We start from the raw sequence: 27,551 nt of genomic DNA on the forward strand, positions 1-27,551 counted from the left end.
CGCGGGGAACCTCCAGCCTCGGAACACACGGAACAACTGACCCCATAGAGGAGGGGCCAGAGACCGGCCGAGCTAATCGCGGCTCCGGCCATTACAGCCCCGGGGCCAAGTTCTCCGCGGCACCAAACTCTCATTCCCCCCCCGACCGCTCAGACTTTCGGTTCCCCTTCGCCAGACTGCCCAGCCGCGTTCTGCCCAGCGACCGGTGACGGAGGCGGGTCTGCGCGCCTCTATTGGTGGGATGTTCCCCTCTCAGCCAATCCCTGCCGCGGAGCGGTTCCCGGGTCAGTAGCGGGGACTCGGGAGCTGGCAGCGCGCAGCGAAGTTCCCGGGGTCGGGGTCGGCGTGTGACCGGCCGAGAGCGGGTCCATGGGCCGAGTCCTGCCGCGCTGAGCGGGGCAGCGATGGCCCTGGCGCTCCGCCTGCTGCTGCTGGCGGCTGTAGCCCTGTCGGGGGGCCACTCCCGTGAGTATCGGGGTGAGACCCCCGGGGGGGAGCTGGGTGTCGGGGGGCAGCTGGACGGGGGGGGTGCAGGGAGGGGGGAGCTGGGTGTCGCGGGGGGGGCAGCCGGGCCGGGCCGGGGGGTGCAGGGAGGGGGGAGCTGGGTGTCGAGGGGGCAGCCGGGCCGGGGGGCCTTAGGGAGGGGGGAGCTGGGTGTCGGGGGGGCAGCCCGGCCGGGGGGGTGCAGGGAGGGGGGAGCTGGGTGTCGGGGGGGCAGCCGGGCCGGGGGGCCTTAGGGAGGGGGGAGCTGGGTGTCGGGGGGGCAGCCGGGTCGGGGGGCCTTAGGGAGGGGGGAGCTGGGTGTCGGGGGGGCAGCCCGGCCGGGGGGGTGCAGGGAGGGGGGAGCTGGGTGTCGGGGGGGAGCTGGGCCGGAGGGTGTAGGGAGGGGGGAGCTGGGTGTTGGGGGGCGGCCGGGCTGGGGGGGCGCAGGGAGGGGGGAGCTGGGTGTTGGGGGGCAGCTGGGCCGGGGGGTGCAGCGAGGGGGAAGCTGGGTGTTGGGGGGCAGCCGGGCTGGGGGGGCGCAGGGAGGAGGGAGCTGGGTGTTGGGGGGCAGCCGGGCCGGGGGGTGCAGGTAGGGGGGAGCTGGGTGTCGGGGGGCAGTTGAGCCGGAGGGTATGTAGTTCCAGGTATTCTCTTGCTTCCATTTTTAAAATATGACCACTATATTTGCCTTTTTCCAATTGTCTGGGACCTCCTCAGATCGCCCCTACTTGGTTCCTCCAGCACTTGTACCAGGAAGTTGTCCTCAACACTCTCCAAATACTTCCTCGATTGTCAGTGCACTGCTGTATTGCTCTCCCAGCAGGTCAGGGTGATTGAAGTCCCCCCCATGAGAACCAGGGACTGTGATCTGGAAACTTGTTAGTTGTCTGAAGAAAGCCTCCTTCACCTCATCCCCCTGGTCTGGTGATCTATAGCAGACGCCCACCATGACATCACCCTTGTTGCTCTCTCTTCTAAACTTAACCTAAAGACTCTCAACAGGCTTTTCATTAGACAATGGAAAGTGACAGCCAAGTCCATCTGGGTCTGTCCGGAACCCAGAACTTTCTCTTTTGTCCCAGTCCAGAAGCTTCTCCTCCCTCCAACAGCCCACACTTAGCCCCCAGGGGCCCCTCCTTAGTCTTCTGTTCTTGTTTCTGCTAAACATTGTTTCCTGGCCTGGTCCTCAGCTCTTTGTTTTCCAGCTGGTTGGCTTCCTGCAGAGGATGGGTCATCCATGGTCATTAGTTGCTAGGTGCCAGATGTCCAGGCAGTTATCTTCTGGGACTCCCCATAAGGATGGGGCCCAGACCCCAAATAGTGAGGCATCAGTCACACCTGGATCTCTGCAGCGCAATTAATCTTTTCCTCCACCTTGTTAACCATGCAACTCATAGGGGAAACTGAGGCACACACAATGGTCATTATAAAACATGGGGAGAGGTAGCTGATGGGTGATGCTGAGAGAGACCCGGTGAAGGTCGGAGAAGGGGAATCAGGACTGGAGATCTCAGAGAACAGGGCTTGGTGAACCCAAGTCCAGTGCATGGCCCTTTTGAAGAGTGGGGGAGCTGACCCAGGGCAGCCAGGTGAATGCAGAGGGGAGGGTGAGGAGTTGGGGAGCAGAGGGTCGGATGGGCCATCGACTTGGAAGCTGAAGTTATCAAGGGTGAGTGTGGGAGGCTGGAAGGGAGAGCCAGAGTGGGGATCAGAGAGGGTGTGTGTGACTCCCCTGAGCAGTGTCTGATGTCAGTGGGACGCTCACTGGAGTGAAGGGATCAGGGGTTCAGTCTCTGCAGCACCAGGCCCTGTGTCGGGGAGCTGTCACCCTTCCCCACCCCCCGCTTTGGCCCTGATCCTGCCTGTGGATCTGTGGGGTGAACCTGACAGTAGGGATGGGTGATCAGCCTGTGAGTGCCATGGGGCAGGGTCTGTGCAGTGACTGGCACAACAGGGGGCCTGGTCCCTACAGGGGATCTAGGTGCAGCCACAGCGGGAATAAGTTAAGTCCCAGGTAGACTGAAGAGTTAAAAATGGGTCTCACAAAATTGGGTGACTGAGCTACAAAATGGCAAGTAAAATTCATTGTGGATAAATGCAAAGCGATGCACATTGGAAAACATAATCCCAACTATACGTATACAATGATGGGGTCTAATTTCGCTGTTACCACTCAAGAGAGAGATCTCGGAGTCATTGTGGATAGTTCTCTGAAAACATCCTCTCAATGTGCCGCGGCAGTCAAAAAAGCGAACACAATGTTGGGAATCATTAGGAAAGGGATAGATAATAAGAAAATATCGTATTGCCTCTATATAAATCCATGGGATGCCCACATCATGGATCCTGTGTGCAGATGTGGTCACCCCATCAGAAAAAAAGGATCTATTGGAACTGGAAAAGGTACAGAAAAGGGCAACAAACATGATATGGGGTATAAAACAGCTTCCATAGGAGGAGAGCTTAATAAGACTGGAACTTTTCAGCTTGGAAAAGAGACGACTAAGGCGGCTATGATTGAGGTCTATAAAGTCATGACTGGTGTAGAGAAAGTGAATAAGGAAGTGTTATTTACCCCCTTCACATAACACAAACACTAGGGGTCACCAGATGAAATTAATAGGCAGCAGGATTAAAACAAACAAAAGAAAGTATTTCTTCACACGACGCACAGTCAACCTGTGGAACTCTTTGCCAGAGGATGTTGTGAAGGCCAAGGGTATAACAGGGTTCAAAAAAGAACTAGATAAATTCATGGAGGATAGGTCCATCAGTGGCTATGAGCCGGGATGGGCAGGGATGATGTCCCTACCCTCTGTTTGCCAGAAGCTGGGAGTTGGTGACAGGATGGGTAACTCGATGATTCCCTGTTCTGTTCATTCCTTCAGGCAAATGATGGAAGACAGGACACTGGGCTAGATGGACCTTTGGTCTGACCCAGTCTGGCCATTTTTATGTTCTTAATACATTATAGTAAATGGTGTGCTGGGGCCCTGGTTCCCACCTGCAGCTTGGACACATTCCCCCTGCCCCTCCACCCCTTGTACTCCCAGCTTCAGCTCCTGCATCTCCTACAGCCCCAACCCTTCTCCTGTTCCACCCTCCCCCAAAACATCCCCCTCCTGGTCCCCGTTTCCTTTTTCACACTCCCCTTCAGCAGGGCCGGCGCTTCCACTAGGCGACCCTAGGCAGGCGCCTAGGGTGCCAGGATTTGGGGGGCGGCATTTCGGCGGCAGCGACTCCCGGTGGCGATTCGGCGGCAATAAAAGCGTCCGCCAAAACGCCTCCGAGAACGCAGCTTCAGAGGAGCTGCTGGCGGAGGTGAGCTGCCGCCGCGGGGGGGTGGGGAGCCGCCGCGGGGGATGGGGAGCCGGCTGCCAGGGGGGGGCGAAACTTCCTTGCACCGGCCCTGCCCTTCAGCCCCCTGGACTCCCAATACACTCTCCCTGTCTGCTCCCCTCCTCCTCACACGCTCCATCTCCCCTCCCCTACCCCCCTCCATCCTTGCCCCCCCCCTCCTCCTACCCCAACCTCTCTTTCTCCCCAGTCAGGCCGTTCTGTGGGCCATTCTGTAGGTCTCCCTCCCACAGGAGTGCTCCTGAGGGCCGGCGCCACCTCTCGTGTATTGCCAGGGGCTCCCTGGCAGGGTTGGGGCAGGTCTGACCTCCCTTCCCACAATCTTTCCCACCAGGTCTGCACTCCAGGCGTGTATTCAACACCATGGTGTCGGAGCCCGGCCTGGGGCTGCCCTGGTACAGGTTTGTCGGCTACGTGGACGATCAAGTCATCTTCGACTACACCAGTGAGATGCAGAGGGTGGAGCCCCGCACAGAGTGGATGGCGCAGAACGAGGGCCCGGAGTACTGGGACTTTCGGCTCTTTTGGGCACAACGCTTCCAGAAATGGTTCAACACGAGTCTGAACACCCTGGGTGAGCTCTACAACCGGACCGAGGGTGAGTGTGTGGGACACAGCCCGACCTAGGGCCACAGGGGCGGAGTGGGGGATGGTGGTATCAGTGTGAGCAGGGGGAGGGGCCCACAGGGGCATTTTCTCACAGGAGTCAGTGTGAACGTGGGGGACAGGGACGTGGGGTGGGGGGGCTGCAGGATGGAGGGTCTATGCAACAGACTTTTTTGACACCCTCCAAAATGGGACTGTCCTGCTGTTCCCTCCCCAAACACCCCAAATTTCTGTTACGAGTCCCACTTGCAGCTGCCTCTGCTGCCCTTCGGGGGACTGCCCGCACCACGCCCACCCCTCGTGTGTGGTTATTTTCCAAGCAGAGCAGTAGAGGTACATAGGCCAGAAGGTTCCAAAGACCCTAAAGCTAGAACAGGGCTCTGAGACGTCTCAATTCCCAGACACCGAGTGATGGGGAATCCTAATATCGACAGCCCCAAGTGTTCAGACCTCACGAGTCAGGCCCCAAAAATCCTAAGTTTGGTTTAAATGTTGTGAGTATTTTGGCAATAATATTGGAGCTTATTTTTATTTGCCCTCTGGTTTGAGCCTTTAGGGGACACATTTCCAGGGTTTTTCCTGCTGCTAGAAGGACTAGAAGTTACTGCTGTAAGAAAAGAGAGCTGAGACCCTCCTCTAATCTCATGAGTCCAGGAACTGGGGATTTAATAAAACCACCCGCTATTATGAGACACACAGTAAAGTCATAAGAGCAGACAGTGCTGCATTCACCCCAGCCCTGGGGAGAAGCTGCTCACCGGTGAGCCTCCTTCATTGTTCACTTTGTCTTATTTCCAGAGTGAGTTTATCTAAGGTCAGATTCCTCTTCACTTCACAGAATGAGGGTCTGACATCGACTTGGGCTGGAGAGTTAGTTAGAGAATCAGCCCCTGCAATGTGCAAAGACTCCCGAGCTTCCTTACTCCTGGCAGCACAAACCCAGCATGTGTCCCCCGATTGGAGCCCCTGGGATCAGGCAGGTTCCCCTGCACACTATCGATAGATGTGTAAAGAGCCGTTTTTCCTGCTCGGTCCCTGATGTGCGGGGGTGTAGCCACCTGGCCAGGACCCTGATTGGGCTGTGTCCCCAGCCCCTCGTCGTACCCTTCCCCCCCTGCCCTGCCCCTCAAATCCCTCCTGGCTTCCAGCACTGACAGCAGCAAGGAGAACTAATTCCTGTCCTGCCCTGGACACCTGGGTTCCTGGCGGCCTTGCCCCAGGATTAAGCGACAGGGCGGAGGGTTGCCAAGTGTCTGCCCCCCAGCCCGCACCCTCTGTAGCTAGTTTAACCCTCTCCTGACTAGTCTCACCCATTGGTCTCCTGCTGCTGAGCCTGTCCAGCCTGACCTGTTCACATGGACACCGGCCTCTCCAGTGCTGAGAGAGGGGCTCCGCTCGCCTGTCCCTAGGCCTGCGCTGGGTGCTGCTGTTCTCTCTCCACTGCCTCCTCCCCAACCACTGTCCCTCCTGCCCCCTCTGCCCTCCTCCCCCCCATTTACCCCCTTCTCAAAGTCCTGGGGCTGCCAGCTTGCCAGAGACTGTCCTGAGTCCTGCATCTTGGCTACCAACAGTGTTTCCCTCTCTAGCTGCGTCTGCCCTCAACACGCACATGGGGGAATTTGGGGTCTGGTCCCTCTGAGACCCCATCGGTGCCCCACCATGCTCATCCCTGTGGAGTGTAGCACGGAGGAGAAGAGGGGTGGGTGGGGAGGCCTGACCCACCCCCCTCCTCTCGGGCGCCTGGCTTGGGATCTCTGCTTGTCTGTGACCAGCTGCCCTGCACCTCTTGAGTCTCAGTGTTTCTCTTGTTACTCCATCCCTTTTCCCCTCAGTTGTTTTCTCAGTTTTTGACTGTAGTTGATTGGTGTAAATAGTTAGTTGGACTCTCGTAGCAGAGTTTCTTCTGCTCCTGAAACTGGGCATGCCTCGATCTCCGGGGTTCAAACCCGGTGCCTCCTGCGGCAAGCCCATGTCTTTGAGCGACTTGTACTCCAGCTGTCTAAAGTGCTTGGGTCAGACTCCTATTGCGGATCGCTGTCAGCTCTGCCACCAGTTCAGTCCACATCTGAAAAAGGACAGGAGGCCAGGCTGAAGTTCCTCCTGATGGAAGCGGCGCTCAAACCTTCTTCGGAGCCGAGCCAGTCCAACTTGGCACCATGTACCTCAGTGTTGGTACGAAGAGCTGCTGCAGAGAGAGTCCATACGGGACTCTCAGCACCGTTCCCCATGCCCAGGGCCAAGAAAGAAACATAAGCAGCAGCCGTCTGAGAGGTTCCCCATCTCTAAGAATGGACAATCATGGGGAGTGCAGGGGAGTGCTACCTGTGTCTGGCCACTCCTCTGTCCCTGCTCCGCAGGCGATGCCGTCGATTCCACCCTGTTCACAGGCTCTGAGTCAAGTACCCGACCAGCCGCCGGCACCAGAGGGGTAGTGAGGCGCCAGCAGGGTCGTGGTGCCGTCCATCCCGGAGGTGTTTGTTGTGGCCAGGGACTTGTCGGCACTTCTAGTACCACCGTTGCCGGCAGTACAACAGTTGGTGCCAGCATCGCGGGCAAGCAGAAGGGAGCATGATGCCCCGAGCTCCCGGTTGGTACCAGGCCCCTCAGCACTGTCTAGAGAGAAACTGTCTCTGCTTATGTCGAAGCAGGCTTCCCCGTCTCAGCACCGATCCCCGGATTCTCAACACCATCTCTTGGAGCCGACGGGTACCACACATCCCTCGTCCCCACAAGATGACTCATCATCCAAGTTGGCGTTTGAATCTTGCACCCAGCCGAGGGACTGGTACCAGTATCCCACCAATCAGCCCTATGCGATGGTGGATCCCGGGGTGGAGGTTCCTTCTATCACCTGGCCCAGTGAGCAATGGCCCATGCAGATGCAATGGCCTTTTCAGAACCCCTGGGGTTTTCCTCTGCTGCCTGGCCCCCGTCTAGGTGCTCCTACTCAGTGGTGTCAGAGAAGGATTCCTTTGTCACACCGATCAACAGCTGATCCCGACTATGACATTGAGCCAGGTACCGACTCTCAGAAGCTGGAGCTACGGGACCCCGTTGGTGCAGAAGGAGAGGAGGAAGGTCCCATGCTGGTGCAGGCTGCCTCCTCTTCCCCAGAAGAGGCAGGGGTGGGTGTTTCACTGCCCCAGGACACTTCAAGGCTCACCAAGAGTTATGGAAGAAGGTGGCCTCGAAATTAGGGCTGGAAGTGGAGGTAGTTTAAAAACTCCTCCAACAGCCTGGTCAACATGTGGGCTGCAATGGTCCCTTCGAAAATAGCTCTGTCTCTCAATGAGGCCATCATGGGTCCAGTTAAAACCCTGTGGCAGACCCCTTCCTCACTGTCCCCCACGTCAAAAGGCAGATAGGAAGTACTATGCCTCCACCAAAGGGTAGGAGTATGTGTGTTCCCATCCCCCTCCCGGATCCTTGGTGGCCTCGGCAGCCAATGAGAGGGAAAGGCCAGGGTTGTAAGGGGCAACCCCCAAGTCAAAAAACTCAAAAAAGCAAGACCATTTTTGTAGGAAAATGTATTCTGCCAATGTACTACAGCTCCGCAGCTCTAGCCAACAGGCACTGCTGGGCAGATACGACTTTCACTCCACGTTGAAATGTAAAGACACTGTTCCCCAAGAGTCCAGGCAGGAGATTGTTGCTCTGGTGGAAGGGAAGGCGGTGGCCTGGGCTTCCCCACAAGCCACCCTTGACACAGCGGATGTGGTGGCTGGGGCTATGGCGTCAGCAGTGCCCATGCAAAGGGGCTCCTGGCTTCAGTCCTCTGGCCTACAGGCAAAGGTCCAGCAGTCTCTTCAAGACCTTCCGTTTGAAGGGACTTTGCTCTTCTCAGAGCAAACGGATGCCAAACTGTGCAGCCTGAAGGCCTCCAGAGCCACCCTCAAGTCCATGATTCTCCGTGCCCTGGTGCCTTCGAGGAAACATTTCAAGCCCCAACAGCCTGCCCGCTTCCCAGGCCCACCGCCTTGAACAGGATCTGTTCAAAAAACAGAACAGAAGTTTATAGGCGCAGACAGCCACCCCCATCTGCCTCAGCCTCACTGCCTGGCCCTCACGGATACTCAGGGGGTTCCAAGAAGAACTTTTGACGGGGCACTTGAGGGCATTACACCAGTTCCAATACCGGATCCTGCCCCTCCTTTTGTTTTTGGAGCATCTCTCCCGCTTCAGCTCAGCATGGTCCCTTATCACCACAGACCATTGGGTGCTAAGTATGGTGGAGGAGGGTTATACGCTTCTGTTCGTTTCCACCCCCCAATGCCGTCCCTCTTCAGGGAACCGTCTCATGAGCAGCTTTTAGCTCAGGAGGTGCGAGCCCTTCTCCAGGTAGGAGCCCTGGAGGAAGTGCCTCAGAATTTAAGAGGGAAAGGGTTTCACTCCCATTATTTCCTAATCCCGAAGGCCAAAGGGCATCTCCGACCCATTCTAGCCCTGCAATGCCTCAGCTGTTACCTCAAAAAGTTGAACTTCCACATGGTCTTCCTGGCCTCCATCATTCCTTCCCTGGATGCAGGGGACTGGGACGTCGCCCTCGATTTGAAAGATGCCTATTTCCACATCTCTGTTTTCCAAGGCCACAGGTTTCTCAGGATCACTGTGAACCAGACTCACCACCAGTTTGCCATTCTCCTGTTCAGCCTGTCAGCAGCCAAATGGATCTTTATGAAATGCCTGGTAGTAGCCTTCCTGAGAAGGTGAGGGGTGCCGGTGTACCCATACCTCAGTGACTGGCTGGTGAAGGGCCAGTCCAAGTCCCAGGTGAAAGCCAGCAACCACCTCGTCCAAACAACCTTTTGAGCACTGGACCTGCTGATAAACGAGCAGAAGTTGACACTCACCCCAGTTCAGAGGATAGAGTGTATCGGAGCGGTGCTCGGTTTTACCCACACCAGGGCCTTCCTCCAGAAGCCCACTTCCAGTCAGTGGTGTCACGGATATCACAGGTCAAGGCCCACTCCGTCATGACAGCCTGTTTTGGCCTCAGGCTGTTGGGTCAAATGGCTACATGCGCATACATGGTGTGGTATGCGAGGTTGCACCTCAGACCCCTTCAGGCTTGGCTGGCTTCAGTGTATCAGCCAAACAGCCATCATTTGGACTTGGTGCTCACAGTGCCTGCCCCAGTCCTTGCCCCCCTTGACTAGTGGACAGACCCCTGGTTGGTGGACTTGGTTGGGGCCTGACGAAGGGAACGCCCTTTGGTCTCCCTAATCTCGGATGCATCTGAGCTCGGTTGGGGGGCCCACCTGGGGCACCTCACGACACAAAGTCAGTGGTCCCAGCAGGAACTCTTGCTATGGATAAACGTCAGAGAGCTCAGGGCGGTCGGCCTAGCACGTCAGGTGTTGTTACACCACATCACAAGCAAGGTGGTGCGAGTTCTTATAGACCATATGGCAGCCATGTTTTACATCAACAGGCAGAGAGCGGCCTGCTCTTCACCCCACATTTGCTTGTGGGAGTTCTGCATAAAGCACTCGATCCACCTCAAAGCTTCTTACCTTTCAGGAGCCCAGAACAAGCTGGCAGATCAGCTCAGCACATTTTTCTCTTCTCACCACAAATGGTCCTTATGCCCCGACATAGCAAGGGCCATTTTCCAGTGGTGGGGTGCTCCCTTCGTAGACCTGGTCACAACCAGACAGAACAGGAAATGTCAGCAGTTCTGCTGTCTGCGTGACTGCAAGCCGGGCTCGCTCACAGATGCCTTCTTACTCCCTTGGAGAAAGCACCTGTTCTGTGCCTTCCTCTCCCCCCATTCCTTTTGTGCCCTGTCCTCCCTGATTCCTGCAAATCCCCCCCACATTTCCACCTGCACCCCTCACACCAAATGGGAGATACCCCAGGTAAGCGCTCCACACCCCAAGCCTGAGCCTCCTCCCTCACCCTAACTCCCTCCCAGACCCTGCACCCCCAGCCCCATCCCACACCCTAAGTCCTGGCCAGACCCCACACCAATGTTTTTTTACATTTTTTTATAAAGCGCTCTTATCCAAAGCACTTTACAATAGTTAGCTAACGGTATGAACAATATTTGGAAAGATCAATAAGTGGTCCGCCGAGACCCCCAGCAATTTTCAAGTGGTCTGTGGAAAAATAAGTTAGACTACAAAAACAATCAAGGTACCTGATTTTCATTTACTTGCTATCAGGGCTTTGGAGCAGGGCCCGGAGCTGGAGCACGGAGCAGCTCTGGAGCAGTGGAACTGCAGGTTTTTGCCTAGAGCTGGAGCACAGCTCCAAAGCCCTGCTTGCTATTACTTATAGGAGGAGGATGAAGAAAAAAAGAATGAAAAACGGGGCAGGGGGGAGAGAAAAGAGAATGTTCTTTTTCTTGGCTGGGTCACAAGGAGGGGCCCCAAAAATGAAGCTGAGCACAGGGCCCCACTCACTCTAAATCCACCACTGGGCAGCTGGCAAATTGGTGCGAAAAGAAGCCAGAAACCCCTGGAGGGCTGGGAAACAAAGCAGTGGCTGACGGGACGTTTTGTATGGTCCCAGTATGCTCCACGGTCCATTCTGCATTCCCACAACACCTAGTGACGATGCTGCTGCCAGGTAGTGTGGGATACATACTCACAGTGGATTGCTCCCGCTGTTGGTGAGTGAGGTAAAAGCATGGACACGATGTGTTGACAGACAGAGCAAGTGGAGACATGCTTTGGTGACTTTTTTTTTAGTGACTTCTGCGTGTCGACAGTACCTTTGGCGACAAAACTTCATAGTGTAGACATACCCTAAGCCTGGTCTTGGGTGTGTGGCAAATAATGGGAGATGGTAGCCATCATTGTGAAGATTAGCCTGGCTGTAGAAAAATGGTGGCAGCTTAACTAAGGGTCGTCAATGGCCTCATCCTTACAGGGAAACACCTTGAAACAGTGGGCATGTGAAGAAGAGGCCAAGCATCCGAAGTTGGTTCTTTGCCACTCCTAGATGGAGTGGGGGCACGGGGAAGATGGGGCAGGAAACAGAATGACCCCGGGGATCCTGTGAGGTCATTAAACCAGAGCAGAGGTTAGTGTGGGGGACAGACCTCCTGCATCCCCTCCCAGTGGGGCCAAGGGGGGGGGGGAGGGGAGTACTGTATGGAGGGGTGAGGGCAAAGTGACCCTGGGGAGCTTGCAAAATTAATACAAACAGAACAGGAGAGACCCCTTGCACTCCCTCTCTTCTCCAAAATGACCATTACTACTAGAATTGGGGGGATCCTCAGAGAGCTGGAGGGGATAGATCCCTCCAATATCCAGAGTATTCCCTTTGGGGTTGTTGAGCATAGAAGAACAAGCAGCAATGTGGTACTCCTTGAAGGGTGTGAGCTCTCTGCAGTGGGGGGTCTTTAGTGTACAAGACCTAACAGTACGGAGTGGGGAGACCCTCTGTGGGTTTGGGTTCCCTCCTGAAAGGAGCTGGGCAGGTAAAGAGCCCAACAGCATAAGTGGGGACTCTGTTTCTCAGGGGAGGGAGGGCCCAGTAACAAGGGGGTGACCCATTGGACTACCTTCAGTGGGATATTGGTGAGATTTTCAGAGAGAGGTTGCTGCTGACTCATGTGCTGTGATCTTGACCGAGCTCCTGGGGTCCTGCCTGTGTGTTTCAGGGTTTCACATTATCCAGACGATATTCGGCTGTGATCTCCGGGAAGACAACACCACTCGGGGGTTTTATCAGGATTCATATGATGGACGAGACTTTCTTACCTTCAATAAGGAGACCATGACTTGGGTAGCAGCAGATATTGGGGCTCAGATCACCAAGAGGAGATGGGATGCTGAAGTAGATGATATCCAGGGATGGAATCTCTACCTGGAAGAGGAATGTATTCTCTGGCTAAGGAGTGCTCTGGAGTATGGGAAGGAGACTCTACAGAGGAAAGGTAAGCCAAGGGGACATGCCCCACCCTGAGGACACTACTAGTTATATCTCCATTCCCCAGCCCCAGTTCCAAAATGGAGCATGGGGTTAGGGGGCCATTCAGCCAACCTTGCACCAGGGATGGATGGGGAAACAACCCCTCCCACCCCCAGCTCTGCTGGAAAAACATAAGAAATTGAAAATGTTAAAAGCAGTTCACTGTAGAAAGGCTGCATCTCCAGAGCCACTTAACCAAATGAGCCCAAATTCACACCACAAATTCTACCTCTGCCTTGATAATGCTGCGTCACACAAGGGGAAATCTGCCTATGCAAGTGCATGTTAGAGCACTCTGAAAAATAGACTCTGTAGAGAAAGTGCCACACAAGCTTAATTGTGGAAGTGCCACCATTTCTGTGGACACCAGCTTCAAACACCATGTAATTCTTCCTCATTCACTCTCTGTACCATCATATTTCTTGTGTTACCCCCAGCCCCTGTGTTCCACCAATGACGGTAGCTTTGTCCTTGTTGCCTCTTTTTCCAAACTTCTCCCACAGTCATCTATGTGCTTCCTTCCATGCCATGCCCTACATGTGGAATTGCCCTCCCCATACTAATCTGGAAGAAGGGTCCTCTTGTCCTTAAAGTTTTCCCCCACCAGAACTTCTTTTGCTACAACACTTTCTTTCTTACTTACTTCTTGGTTCTTTTATCAATAAGACATCAGATAATCACACTCAGTCAGATTTATTAATCAAAGCTTATTAAAGATTAATCAACAAACATAGAAGGGTAGAGGTTAAATACTTTACCTCTCTGACTCAGGAGGACAGTTGCAGCGTAGTCGGCTTCAAAATGTTAACTCACTATTACTCATGTATGTGTCCATGGTAACATATAAGGTACAAATTTCCCAAATTAGTTAGCACCATTACAAACCATAATCTTTCCCTTCCCAAACAGTTTGCGCTCCCTGTTCAAGGTTACTTGAGATTTGTACCCAGTTTTTTGCAACAGTTATACTAGTTGCTTATTTCTCTCACAAACCTCAGCAGAAAATTGTCTTGTCCTTGGCCCTCTTTACAAATGTCAGGAAGATAAAGCCATACACAGCAGTGTAATGTGTATTTCAGTGCCAAGGGCTGGGAAACTGATTTTTCAACATTGGCGTAATTCCTTTTGAAATCCATAATATTGGGGTAAATAGTTTTGGTAACAACCAACAAGAAATTAGCCAACTAATGTTAGCTAGTTTGAGGGGCAGTTTATCACTGTGTGTCACTTTTTGTAAAATGGGCCCTTTCCACCTCTGATTGGTCAGTTTGTATAGTTGATTTTTTGCTGTCTGGCCGGGGCAAGATTTTTTCCCTCTCCAATCCAGGGACTGATAGGATATGAGCACAAATGTAGCGTGTGATTAAGGATTGACACCTGTATCTGGAGCTTAGGAAGCCTGTCAAGGTACCTGTGTCACTGTGGTTGGGAGCAGAGGCCAAGTCAGGGACCTGGATTCGGGGTTCAGCATTGTTGATGCTGTGAATTCGGCACAGAAATCCTCTAACATGGTGGTTCTCTCTCATCAGAGGGATTCCGTCTCATGGACTGTCATCCTTTCCCACTGCTGGGGTCTCCGAATTTCATGCTGCAAAGCTCCAGCAAAGACTGCCTGGATTAGAGCTTGAAAACAGCTAACTTCAATTTCTTCTTTTTCCCAGTGCGCCCAACAGCTAGAGTGAGTGACAGGTCATCTCACGACGGCCTCACCACCCTCTCCTGTAAGGTCAGTGGGTTCTACCCCCGGGACATCACCGTGACCTGGCTGAAAAATGGGGAGAGCAGGCAGCAGGAGACCTACTCTGAAGGCATCCTACCCAGTGGGGACGGGACCTACCAGACCTGGGTGACAATGGAGATTGATCCCAAGATCAAAGCCCATTATTCATGTCGCGTGGAGCATGAAAGCCTGTTAGAGCCACTCTCTGTCTTCTGGGGTAAGGCGTTTCTGTGTTTATCTGTTTTCCTAGTGGGGGAGGGGGAATCCATTAAACTCAACCCCTGAAAAATTCTCATTTGGATTTATAGGCTGAAGCTGGAGTTTCCTGAGGGTCTGTGAGGCCCTGTCCTCTTTGGCCCTGTCCCTCTGCAGTCAAGTTCTTGTGCTAGAGTTGGGACCCACAGTGCCTGGGGCTCATGTCTTGCTCTCCAGTTTGCTGCCTCTGAGACTATTGGATACATCTCAGCAATACAGTGCCTCTGAAGGGAGAAGATTAACAATGAGACATTAAGGCCTGAAGGGACCATTCTAATCATCTGATCTGAGCCCCTGCAGGGGGAAATCACACCAGGGACCCCAGCATCCAGTCTGGTCATCTGTGGGCAAACTAGATCTGATCCTTCAGAAAGAGATGCCCATTCCAGATGTAAAGTCACCAAGGGATGGAGAATTTACCACATCCCAGGGAAAGCTCAACTCTGCCCCTTATTTCCACACAGAATGGGTCTTGCTTTAGCTTGCAGCCTCAACTTCATGCAATCCTGGTCCTGCCATGAGTGCAGGGGACTGGATAAGCTCTCGAGGTCCCTTCCAGTCCTAGGATTCAGCAGGTTCTCAGAAACTCAGCTCTATTCTTGTCAATGTGGCCAGAGAGAGATGTTTAATGTTGGGAGCAACTTGTTTGTGCAGTGATGCTGGAAGAGAGGGTATGACCTTGGAATGTAGCGAGGAGGCAGATTAGAGTCCTGCATGACGGGGGAGAGTCCCCTATACCCCTAGCACAAGGAAGTTAAGGAAGAATTTATTACATGTGGAGCTGCCTTCCAGACATCTTTTTGCTTGGTTAATTGGGATGTGGAAAAATGCAACATTTGGAAGTGCAAACAATTTCTAAAAGGGCAGCCTGCACTGGAATTCTAGTCAGCAGATAGGTTTCAGAGGAGTAGCCGTGTTAGTCTGTATCCACAAAAAGAACGAGGAGTACTTGTGGCATCCTAGAGACTAATAAATTATTTGGATATAAGCTTTCATGGGCTAGAACCCACTTCATCAGAAAGATAGTTTCACATCATAATGCTGCTACCACGTCCCCTGCCAATTTTTGTGTCATTGTATGCTGGCAGCGACTCACCTGGCGGCGCCTCCTGCTGGTCTCTTCAGGGAATCAGCTCACCAGCCTCTGGAGCGCCCTCTGCAGGCCGGTGTCCCGCTTGCCGCCGGGCCCCCGTGTCCCTTCTGGCCCCCTAGCAGTACCCCCTTAGTCTGGGTCTCCCCTCCCAGGAGGACCCTCACCCACTATCCCCACCTTGACTCAGCCTATGGGCTACTGCCAGTCATCATCCAGCCCCCGTTCACTGGGACAGACTGCAGTCTGTATTAGCCAGTCATCATAGGCAAGGGGGTGTTTGGACCTTCTGCCTCTGCCTACCCATGGGCTGCTCCCTTCAATCTCAGTACCCTGTATGGCCTTAGACTAGGCCCTGCAGCCTGAAGGTTTCCCCAGGCTGGAGCTCCCCAGCTTCTTTGGCCTTCCCCCAACCCTGCTCCACTCTAGGTATCTTCTGCAGCCAGGTCCTTCCCTCTCTGCATTCAGAAAGAGACTGTCTGTTCCAGGCCCACTGCCCTCTTATAAGAGCCAGCTGGGCCCTGATTAAACTGGCCACAGCTGTGGCTGCTTTGCCAATCAGCCTAGCCCCAGCCCTCTCCCAGGGCTGTTTCAAGCCCCCCTGGGCATGAGTGGGGTAGCCACCCCGCTACAGTCATAAACCGCATTTCCTTATTCTCTTAGAAATATTTTTCTTTTTGCTGTATTATTATGTGGATCTTTCAGACAACAGGAGAAGCTGATTAGTGAAACTGAAAGTGTATACAGCACTCTGGGTTTAACAGGTGTGATGGGGCAAGCCCAGATGCCCATAGTAAAGTAGTGGGAGACAGATATATTTGTCACAGGCTAAACCAATCCCTGTTACCAGGATAAGCAAATGGCAGCTGCTCCAGGTCAATTAAGACACCTGGGGCCAATTAAAATCTTTCCTTTTGAGTGCCGGGAGGACATCTAGGTTGACTGGGACACCTGAAGCCAATCAGGGGCTGGCTGAAACTAGTTAAAAGCCTCCGAGTTAGTCAGGTGGGCGAATGTGACAGGAGCTGTAGGAGGAAGCCTTGCTGTTGGAGAGACTGAGCAGTACAAACCATATCAGGCACAAGGTAGGCGGCCCTGAGGTAAGGGTGAAGTGGATCTTGAGGAAGTGGCCCAGGGAATTGTACGCATCCTGTTTCTAAAAGGTCAGCTACCATAGCTGATACTATTAAGGTCCCAGCTGGAGCCTGGAGTAGAAGGTGGGCCTGGACTCCCCCCTTTGCCCCCTGATTAATCACTGAGACTGGGAGACAACAGAGTCTGTGCAAGGGAGGATAGCTTTTCCTCACCTCCCTTGCTGGCTTATGATGAAAATGGCTCAGTAGGCTGTGACCCTTGCCTCTAGAGAGAGAAGGGCTACATAGAGGGTCACAGTGAGCCTCTGAGGCTAGCAAAATTCACCGGGAAACACGGGACCCACAGAGACAAGGACAGAACATTGTCACACAGTTTTATATAAACCAAGAACAGTATTAAAATATCCCTGTTGTCCCCTCTTCACTTCCTGCCCCCTCAAAAAACATGCATTGTGTCTATAACTATTCATGGCAGGGAAAGCCAGAGCTTTGAGGTCAGTTTTTAGTTTGTTACAAGACTCCTACAATGGGACTGTGTTCCATTAGTCATAAAAGTCAGCGTGGTCGGGGGCGGTTAGGGACTCCTGGGTTCTGTCCTTGGGTCTAGGAGGTAAGTGGAGGCTAGTGGGTTAGAGCAAGGGTGCTGGGAGCCAGAACTCCTGGTTCCTATCCCTGGCTCTAGAAGGGGAGTGGGGTCTCATAGGTTAGAGCAGGAGGTCTGGGAGCCAGGACTCCTGGGTTCTGTCTCTAGAAAGGGAGTGGGGGCTAGTGGGTTAGAGCGGGAGGGGCTGGAAGTCAGGATTCCTGGGGTCTGGTCTATTCCTGGCTCTTGCACTGACTCACTGTATGATCTTCAGCAAGTCTTCCTCCTTTCCTGTTAGGGACGATACTGACATCCATGCTCTCCCATAGTTAGGTTTATGAAGATTTATTAATGTTATAAAAGTCTTCTATTTTAAGTGCTAAATATTTATTATGAATTGAAGTGGTAGAGGCTGGGTCTAGTGTCCACGACTTTCTATGGTGGGGTGCAATGCATGGTGGCTGCAGTGGAAGGGGTAGGAAGGTTGCAGGACTCAGCCCTTATCTTGGGAGCTGACTGACTGATCCCTGCAGTGGGATGAAAGGAGGGTTTTAGTGGGGGGGGGTTTTCCCCATTGATCATTCTCTCCATTCCATTTCAGAACCAAATAACAATCTGATTCCCACTGTGGCTGGAGTTATCACTGCAGTTGTCCTGATTGGTGTTATAATTGGAGTAGTCATCCGAAAAAAGAAACGCCCAGGTAAAGAGGCAGGGATGAGGGGATTCCCTGGACTTCCTGGGCCCTGCACACCCACCTAAGGACAACAGCAGTACAGGAACCAGTGTCCGTACGGTGTAACTGTCCCACTGTGGGACTGAGCTAATGACCCCCATGGGAGCTGCTGGAGGGCCAGACCCAGAAACTGGGTACGGGTACAGTTTATATGGGGTTAGGTTTTCCAATGAGCTCAGCGCCCCCAGTGCACTGAGGTCTTTGGAAACTGTCTCGTTGTGTCTTTGTCTCCTGCCGATTGTGAGCGCCTGGGACCTTGAGTCCATTACTGAGCGCCAGGGGGGCAGTGCTGGGCCAGGGGCCCTGTTTCTCAGCCGCGGACACAGATCGGAGTCGATTCCTACCTTGGGAGTTGAAGTCACTGAAATTTGCCTTTTCTCTGCAGGGAGGAAGGGAGACGGCTACACCGTAGCTCAGGGTAAGTGACAAAAGACCCATCGCCTCTTTTCAAGTGACCATCTCTGAACAGCCATCAGTATTTGCTTGTGGATTTTAGCCTAGAGGTACTGACAGGAGATCCTCGCTCCCACTTATAGGCCTTGTCTACAATGAGGATTTTAGGGAAATCTCCAACTATTGCTCTAGTGGAGGGGTCTCAAACACGCGGGCCACATGTGGCCCGTGGGGTTATTTTCTGCGGCTCGCGAGCTCCTCCCGCCCCCCTCCCCCCCCCAGTGTTTACGTACAGGGGCTCCGACCCAACGCGCACTGGGGGCGGGGCAGGCTCCTGCCTGGCCGCCCTGCCCCCGCGCTGCTCTGGCAAGCTCCTGGAACCTGGGGGAGGAGGGGCACAGGGGTCTGTGTCACTGTTGCGTCCAGGCACCGCCCCCAGAAGCTCCCATTGGCTGAGAACGGGGAACCGCGGCCAATGGGAGCTGCTGGGGGTGGTGCCTGGACGCAACAGTGACACAGACCCCTGTGCCCCTCCTCCTCCAGGTTCCGGCCTCTTCCTGGAGCAGCGCGGGAGCAGGGGAGGCAGGCAGGAAACCTGCCCCCAGTGCATGCCGGGCCAGAGCCCGCACCCCGACCCCCTGCCCTGAGTCCCCTGCTGCACCCCTCCTGCACTCTGACCCCCTGTCCTGAGCCCCCTGCTGCACCCTGAAACCCTCCAGCACCCTGACCCCCTGCCCTGAGCCCCCTGCCGCACCCCGCACTCCTCTTGCACCCTGACCCCCTGCCCTGAGCCCCCCGCCGCACCCTGCACCCCGTCTGCATCCTGAGCCCCCTGCCGCACCCCTCCTACACCCTGATCCCCTGCCCTGAGACCCTCCTGCACCCCGACCCCCCCTGCTGCACCATGCACCTCTCTTGCACCCCACACCCCAACTCCCTGCCCTGAGCCCCCACCACACCCCTCCTGCACCCCCTTGGGGCAGGGAGGGGGCAGAGTTGGGGTGGGGATTTCGGGGAAGGGGCGGGGCCTCATGGAGGGAGTGGAGTGGGGGCGTGGCTGAGGGTGGCGGGGGGGGGGGAGTTTGAGTAATGCGGCTCTTGGGCTAATGTACTAATCCTCATGTGGCCTTCGTGGTCATTTGAGTTTGAGACCCCTGCTCTAGTACCATAGAATCGTAGGACTGGAAGCGATCTCGAGAGGACATCTAGTCCAGTCCCCTGCACTCATGGCAGGACTAGGTATTATCTAGACCAGTGGTTTCAAACTTTAACAACCTGTGAACCCCTTTCACTAAAATGTCAAGTCTTGCAAACCCCCTCCTAAAAATGAATATTTCCAGGGATTTTTCCCTTTACCTGAGTATAAATTATAAAAGCAGTGGTCTTGGAAATATAAAATTTGTTTTTATGACATGCTTATTACACACTATTTATTATTAATTATTATATATCATTACAGTATTTTTATTACATTATGAAAACGGCAACACTCTTCCAAGGTCTCACTTTCGTAGCTTGTATCACTTTGAATAAGCCTGTTTATAAGACAAGGCTCCTATGTTTCATCAAGGAGTATCAGATGTGAAACAGCACAACTCAAAGAGTTCCTCCTACACAAGCATTCAGGTCTTGAGCAGTCCAGGCAAACAACACACGTTACAACAGAGCTTAAACTTGTTCTTCATAATAATTTAAAAACAATACTAGCTGCCTATTTAATTTTAAAAACAGCAAAAAATATCCACCTCCCTTTCCATTTCTTATAAGGAGTCTTGAAGTTTAAATCTCCTCAGTATGATAGATATGCTTGCTTTGATCTGCTTAGCTCTTGGCAGTCCAAGGGCTCCGGGCTGCTGGCCTCGCGATGCTCGGGGTCCCTATGGACAGCTCTGTCCGCCATTAGGGAATTTTTTCCCGAGAACCCCCTGTAACATTTTGTGAACCCCCAGGGGTTCAGGAATCCCAGTTTGGGAACCACTGATCTAGACCATGCCTGACTAACCTGCTCTTAAAAACTTTATAAGTGTACTCTCTGTGCCATTATCTAAACCATTGATGAAGACATTGAACAGAACCAGACCCTGAACTGATCCCTAAGGGGCCCCACTTGTTATGCCCTTCCAACATGACTGTGAACTATTGATAACTACTCTCTGGGAACAGTTTTCTAACCAGTTCTGCACCCACCTTATAGTAGCTCCATCTAGGCTGCATTTCCCTAGTTTGTTAATGAGAAGGTCCTGTGAGACTGTATCAAAAACCTTACTGAAGTCAAGATATACCACATCTACCATTCCACCCCCCCCCCCTCCCATAAGGCTTGTTACTCTGTCAAAGAAAGCCATCAGGTTGGTTTGACACAATTTGTCCTTGACCAATCCATGCTGACTGTTACTTATCACCTTATTATCTTCTATGTGTTTTCAAATTGATTGCCTAATTATTTGCCCCATTATCTTTCTGGGTACTGAAGTTAAACTGACTGGTCTGTAATTCCTCACGTTGTCCCTAATCCCCTTTTTTAGAGATTGGCACTATATTCCCCCTCTTCCAGTCCCTCTCCCCCATCTTCCATGACTTTCCAGAGATATTGGCTCAGATATCTCCTCTGTCAGTTCCTTGAGTATTCTAGGATGCTTTTCATCAGGCCTTGGTGACTTGAAGACATCTAACTTGTCTAAATAATTTTTAACTTGTTCTTTCCTTATTTTAGCCTCAGATTCTACCTCAATTTCACTGGTATTCACTATGTTAGATGTCCAATCGCTATGAAACGTTTGGGTGAAAACCGAAACAAAAAACATTTAGTCCTTTTCCCATTTTCACATGTTCTGTTATTGGCATTTCTTCCTCATTGGCTAATGGGCCTACCCCGTCCTTGGTCTTCCTCTTGCTTCTAATGTATCTGTGGAATGTTTTCTTGTGACCCTTTATGTCTTTAGCTAGTTTGATCTTGTTTTGCACCTTGGCCTTTCTAACTTTGCCCCTACATACTTGTGTTATTTATTTACAGTTGTCCTTTGTAATTTAACCTAGTTTCCACTTTGTGAAGGACTCTTTTGATTTTTAGATCATTAAAGATCTCCTGGTTAAGCCAGCGTGGTCTCTTGCCATCCTTCATTTCTTTCCTGTGCAGTGGGATAGTTTGCACCTGTGCTCTTGATAATGTCTCCTTGAGAACTTTCCAACTCTCCTGAACTGTTTTTCCCCTTAGATTTGCTTCCCATGGGATCTTACCTACCAACTTCCTGAGTTCGCTAAAGTCTGCCTTCTTGAAATCCATTATTTTATTACGTTGTTTTCCCTCGTACCGTTCCTTAGAATCATGAACGCTATCATTTCATTATCACTTTCACCCAAGCTGCCTTCCACTTTCAAATTCTCAACCAGTTCCTCCCTATTTGTCAAAGTCAAATCTAGAACAGCCTCTCCCCCAGTAGCTTTCTCCATCTTCTGAAAGAAAAATTGTCTCCAATACATTCCAAGAACTTGTTGGATCATCTGTACCCTGCTCTGTTATTTTCCCAGCAGAGGTCTTCTTCAGTAGTGTAGAGTGGCTGTAGACACATGTTCTATAACCTTGCTCAGAGGAAGTCTAGATGATGCAGTGGTTAAAAACACCTGAACCCCGTCTCCTCAGTTCCTCCACCTTTGCTGTCACTGGTGGAATTGCATTGCTTGTGGGGATGGGTCCCAATTTTGCTAGTGCAGACAAGGCGATAGTCAGGAATGTATACGGTGGTGTTGGACTGAGTTATTATCCCCCTAGAGCTGTGCTGTGTGTGGCTGAGTGTGACCCTGAAGGTGTCTGACCTGCTTTTAATGTTATACTGTACTTCTTTTGACTCATCTGAAAGTTGGGTTTCAATGCATGTGAAATCTGGGTCTTTTTCAAAGCCTGTTAAAGCCAATGGGCATCTTTCCATTGACTTCAGATCAGCACCAAGCTGTCACGTGGATGACAAGTTCAAATCCCCTCCTCAGTTGTCTCCTGTAATTAGCTTTAGGAACAAGACCAAGACTAACAACTATGGGAAATATTTACATAAATGATGGACTGCGTCTGAGGCCATCTAAGGCCTGGCACCAAGAGTCAGTATAAAGTGCGCAGATCTGCCGGGCCTTGCTAGGGTGTAGCCGTCCAGCTCTCTCTTTACCCTCTCAGGGGTGCCTCCAGCAGATAACTGAGGGGGTTTGAGAAGTGCCAACACAACCTCCTCAGAGCACCCCCCTTCCTCCTACAGTTGGCCCTCAGTTGTGCCTCCTTCGCTCCTCCTCGTTACTCCAAAACAATGGAAATTCACATGCAAGAACTTTGTTAATGTGGAGTTAAGGTTGCAGGTGCTCAGCCCTGCCCTGGGCTCCCTATGTCCTTTCAGAATGGGAGTGTTTAATTCCCAGAAGTCAAAGGTTGGCAAACCAGGATATGCAGAGCAATTATGATTAGGGCCCTACCAAATTCACAGCCTTGAAAAATGCGTCACGTACCGTGAAATCTGGTCTTGTGTGCTTTTACCCGATACTATACAGATTCCACAGGGGAGACCAGCGTTTCTCAAACTGGGGTTCCTGACCCAAAAGAGGGTTTTCGGGGGGGTTGCAAGATTATTGTAGGGGATTACAGTATTGCCACCCTTACTTCTGCACTGCCTTCATAGCTGCGTGGTCAGAGAGCAGCCGCTGCTGGCCAGGTGCCCAGCTCTGAAGGCAGCACCCTGCCAGCAGCAGCGCAGAAGTAAGGGTGGCAATACCACAACCCCCCTACAATAACCTTGCCGTGCCCCCCATCCCCCTTTTTGGGTCAGGACCCCTACAGTTACAATCAGTGTTCCCTCTAATTTTTCCCACTCGTGTGCGGAATGAATCTTGTTATGTGACACCAATATGGAGGTGATGTGTGACAGATCACCTCCATATTGGGGCACATAACGAAATTAATGGGGTGGGGCTGAGGGGTTTGTTTGGTGCGTGGGAGAGGGCTCCAGGCTGGGGCAGAGGGTTGGAGTGTGGGGGTGAGGGCTCTGGCTGGGGGTGAGGGCTCTGGGGCGGGGCTAGGCTGGGCATGAGGATTTCAGGTTGCAGGAGAGGGCTCGGGGCTGGGGCAGAGGGTTGGGGTGCGGGTGGGGACGGCAGGGGATGAGGGTGCTGACTGATGATAAAAATATATAAATACACTAGCCAGATTAGATTTACCAGAAACTATAAACTGTTTAGCTCCAGTTTCAGAATGTGTGTTAAATTGTCTTGCTTTCAGACCCTATCTGTATAGAAATTGCATTAAAGCACAAATACATGAATTGAAAATTTATGTTTTATATAGGATCAAAGATACTGTTGTATTGGGACCAGTTGGCCTTTACCTTTCCCAGCTCTTCTCAATCCCTTGCAGTCTGTCTTTCAACTACTCGTTCTGCTCAGGTTGCTTTCAACAAAAGGCAAGAGTAATTTTCTCTTCTTAACTCGGTTGCCTTGAGTGATGTCGCTTTCTCCTTTGCCCTGTGTTTTCAAACAACAGTTCTTGGTTTTGTTTTGGTGTTTCTCCTACCTGCCCACATTTTCATCAGCACCCTTTGGGAACTTCTCTTCTTAGGGTGGCTAAAAATCACAACTAAAATGTTTATTTAAATTATGACATTTAAATTTAGGGGTTTTTTTGAAAATTGAAATCAAATTTCTTATTTACATATTGCTAGATCTTCTCTTCCATTATATGGTCTTAAATTGCCAAAGTGAATGTTTTCTACTTGTTTGTTTTTTTAGTTTCCCAATTGTTAATAAAATTTCAGATTTTATGTAGATTTTTTTCTACTAAGTTTCATACTTAAAATGCTCATCTGTGCTGAAAAAGACAAGACCAAGGCCTCATTAATATCCCCTATTATGAGACTACACAGACTGAGAATTGAAAAGCAAATAGCTTGTGCTCTGTGCCTCCTTTGTAAAGAGCTTTGAGATCTACTAGTGAAAAGCAATGTGTAAGAGCTAGATGATTTGCAGCCAGCATTACCTTCCAGTATACTGTACTGCCACAAGTAAAGAGCTGAAATGCTTCAACCATCAGGTTTTGCAGTTCGAAGTCCATGGGACTTGTGCCCTAAGCACTCTTGAAAACCCCTCCCTTAGATGGTTAAAGGCAGGCTGAAGAGCCTAAATTTGGGCTCCACTTTTTGAAAACTTTGGCCTGTATAAAAAAATTGGTATTTAATTAGTTAAACTCTCAGTAATTTAACTAACTCTGACCCAGTATGGCCATTCTTATGTATCCTTAACCCACCATCTCCTACTTTGCTAGCCTTTGAATGTTGAGTGTTCAGTGCTCCCATTCTGAAGAGGCATGAAGAGCACAAGTCAGTGCTGTCCCCCTACAGTGGTAACGTTTTTTGCATGTGAATAATGGAAATCCAGGGCAGCTGCACTGTAGACTGATCTGTGCACCAACCATCTCACTGCTAGGGAAGAGTAAGGTGATGACTGTTCCCTTTGGATAAGAGTCCCCCGAATCTACTAACTACACTGAAACCCTGCCTTGTGAGAGATGCTAATATACTCTCTTCTCCTCCTCTGCACAGCAAATGACCAAGGATCTAGTGGCTCTGACATATCTGCCAGGGGTAAGTGAGGGGGGCTCTAGCCTAGGGGTTCACTGCTCTCACTGAGGCCTCTGGAGAGAGACACCTAGTCCAAGTCATTGGACCCTGAGTCTCAGTGGCCCGTCCCCTCTAGCAAACCAGCCCCAAGGAGCAGAAAAAGGGAGTTCTGGATCTCTTATTTCCCTTTTATTCACACTGGGGGTGCAGGAACAGGTTTGCCGCCAAATCCCCCTTGTTTCCTCTGCGATGAATTTAGGTGTGAAAGACTCTAGTGAGAGGGATTTCTTGGTGAACTGCTGATACAGCATTGGCTGAGATTTGTAATGATAAACCCAGCTGCTTCAGAGAACAGTTTCCAGTGAAACTGCCTGGAGGGAGCAGGAGCGACAGAGCCCAGCACCTCAGGCTCCAGGAACAGACTTGAGCTAAAAGCTTTGTCGGCAGGGTTAGAGATTTTGTCCACTGAACACTGCAGCCACTAGGGTGACCGCCCCACAGCAGTGTGCACTGTCATTGCAAAACATTATGGCAGGTTCCCTTTAATAGACGTTGCCTGTGTTTAACTTCTGCAGCTTAACAGAGCCTGTTGGAGTCTGTGCCACAACCTGTGGGGACCCCAGAGAGGAAGATGGATGAGCTGTGCTCTGTCTCCCTACAAGAACCAATGAACACCTTCCCAGCTTTTCTCTAGTACTTGGAGTGTCCCGTGTGGGATTTCTGGCCTCATCTATCTGCTCACTGAACCACTTTTTGCTTTTCAGATGTAATAATTTCTATAAAAATGTTTTATTTGCACAAAATAATTTTCATCGATAAACTCTTTTAGTAAGAGTTTAGTAATTGCTAGCATTTAGTGTGTGCACTCAGTGTTCTGCCCTATGCAGTGCTGTTTGCACACCCTGTACGGTATGCTAGATATGTGAGCAGTAACTGCTTGTGTGTATATGGTGGGGGATGTATTTAGCACAGAAAGCTATAACACAATCCAATGGCTGGTACAGAAGCCAGCAAAAATAAGTAAATAAATAAATAACTGGTCAGACGCTGGTCTGAGTGGCACGGTAAGGAGGTTGGGGGGGTTGGAGAAGGGATAGGGAGCTCCGGGGGGGGGGGGGGGGGCAGTCAAGGGACAGGGAGCAGGGGGGGTTGGATGGTGCAGAGGTTCGGGGGGGCAGTCAGGGGCAGGGAGAAGGGGTTAGATGGGTCAGGGGGTTGGGGGGGCAGTTAGGGGACAGGCAGCAGTTGGATAGGCATGGGAGTCCCAGGGGTTTGTCAGGGGACAGGTAGGGGGTGGGGTCCTAAAGGGGAAGTTGGGGGGGGGGGTCTCAGGAAGGGGGAAGTTGGGTACAAGGACCAGTGGGGCTTAGATAGGGGGTAGGGTCCTGGGGGGCAGTTGGGGCAGGGGTCCCGGGAGGGGGTGATCAGGGGACAGGGAGCAGGGGGGTTGGATGGGTTGGGGTTTCTGTGGGGGGCAGTCGGAGGGAGTGGATGGGGGCAGGGTGGGGCTACCCTTCCTCCCCGTGGAGTGTCCCATTTTTTGAATGTTAAAATGTGGAATCCCTACTCACAGCGCAGCTCTCCATTCACAGCAGGCGACAGCATGAGGTCTCAGCTTCCTCACTCCCTCCCCCTCTTTCCTGTTGGTAGTGGCCAAGGGAATGCTGGGAAATGTAGTTCTTTCCCTGCTCCAGGGCTGGCTCTATAGGCAGGGACCTAACCAAGGAACTACAGCTCCCAGGGCCCCCTGTTGGTTCTCAGCTCCCATGCTGGATCCCTGCCGCCCCTGCAAATGGGCTGCCCCAAGCACGTGCTTGCTTTGCTGGTGCCTAGAGCCACCCCTGGACACGCAGCAGGGGGTTGTGGACAGGGCCGGCTCTAGGCACCAGCAAAGCAAGCAGTTGCTTGGGGCGGCAGATTTGCAAGGGGCGCAAGAATCCAGCATGGGAGCTGAGAACCAACAGGGGGCCGTGGGAGCTGTAGTTCCTTAGTTAGCTCCCTGCCTATAGAGCCAGCCCTGGAGCAGGGAAAGAACTACATTTCCCAGCATTCCCTTGGCCACTAGCACCAGGAAAGGGTGGGGGAAGGAATATGGTACTGCAATCTGCAGCTTGCTGTGAATGGTAGGAACAGAGCCAGCTCTAGGTTTTTTGCCGCCCCCCCGCACCCCTGTATTGCCCCAGCCCTGGACTCTCCCCTGCCCATACCCCCTGCTGCCCCAGCTCTGGCCCCCACTTGCACTCCCCTGCTGCCCCAGTCCTGGGCTCTCCCCCCCCCCCCGCACCCCCTACCACCCCAGCCCTGGGCTCTGCCCCACCACCTGCACCCCCCTGCTACCCCAGCCTTGGGCTTTCCCCCCCGACCCGCACCCCCTGCCATCCCAGCTCTGGGCTCTCACCCCACCCGCATCTCCTGCCGCCCCAGCTCTTGCCCCCATCCGCACCTCCTGCCACCCCAGCTCTGGGCTCTCCCACCCACACCCCCTGCAGCCCCAGCTCTGGCCCCCACCTGCATTCCCCTGCTGCCCCAGTCCTGGGCTCTCCCACCCCCTACCACCCCAGCCCTGGCCTCTCCCCCATCACCCGCACACCCTTGCTGCCCCAGCCTTGGGCTTTCCCCCCTGACCTGCACCTCCTGCCACCCCAGCTCTGGGCTCTTCCCCCCCCCCCCCCGCACCTCCTGCTGCCCCAGCCCTGGGCTCTCCCCCAAAGAAGGAATTGGGGGGAC

General features: G+C 52.5%; 1 protein-coding gene across 4 annotated transcripts in view; it reads left to right on the forward strand.

The window, feature by feature from the left end:
* The first annotated feature begins 351 nt into the window (after positions 1-351).
* Positions 352-27,551, forward strand: part of LOC135887695 (class I histocompatibility antigen, F10 alpha chain-like) — a 201,739-nt gene continuing 174,539 nt past the window's right edge. The window contains exons 1-9 of one of the 4 annotated variants that reach the window (XM_065415422.1): positions 352-465; positions 4,175-4,438; positions 12,056-12,331; positions 14,028-14,303; positions 17,710-17,811; positions 18,230-18,262; positions 23,558-23,672; positions 24,807-24,848; positions 25,400-25,626. In XM_065415422.1, coding sequence (XP_065271494.1) covers positions 405-465; positions 4,175-4,438; positions 12,056-12,331; positions 14,028-14,303; positions 17,710-17,811; positions 18,230-18,262; positions 23,558-23,672; positions 24,807-24,813 — 1,134 coding nt within the window. In that variant the 5' untranslated portion in view covers positions 352-404 and the 3' untranslated portion in view covers positions 24,814-24,848; positions 25,400-25,626. The other 3 variants (XM_065415423.1, XM_065415425.1, XM_065415420.1) reach the window with 3 other exon arrangements.

Source organism: Emys orbicularis, chromosome 13 (assembly GCF_028017835.1).
Source record: "Emys orbicularis isolate rEmyOrb1 chromosome 13, rEmyOrb1.hap1, whole genome shotgun sequence".
Classification (NCBI taxonomy): domain Eukaryota; kingdom Metazoa; phylum Chordata; order Testudines; family Emydidae; genus Emys; species Emys orbicularis.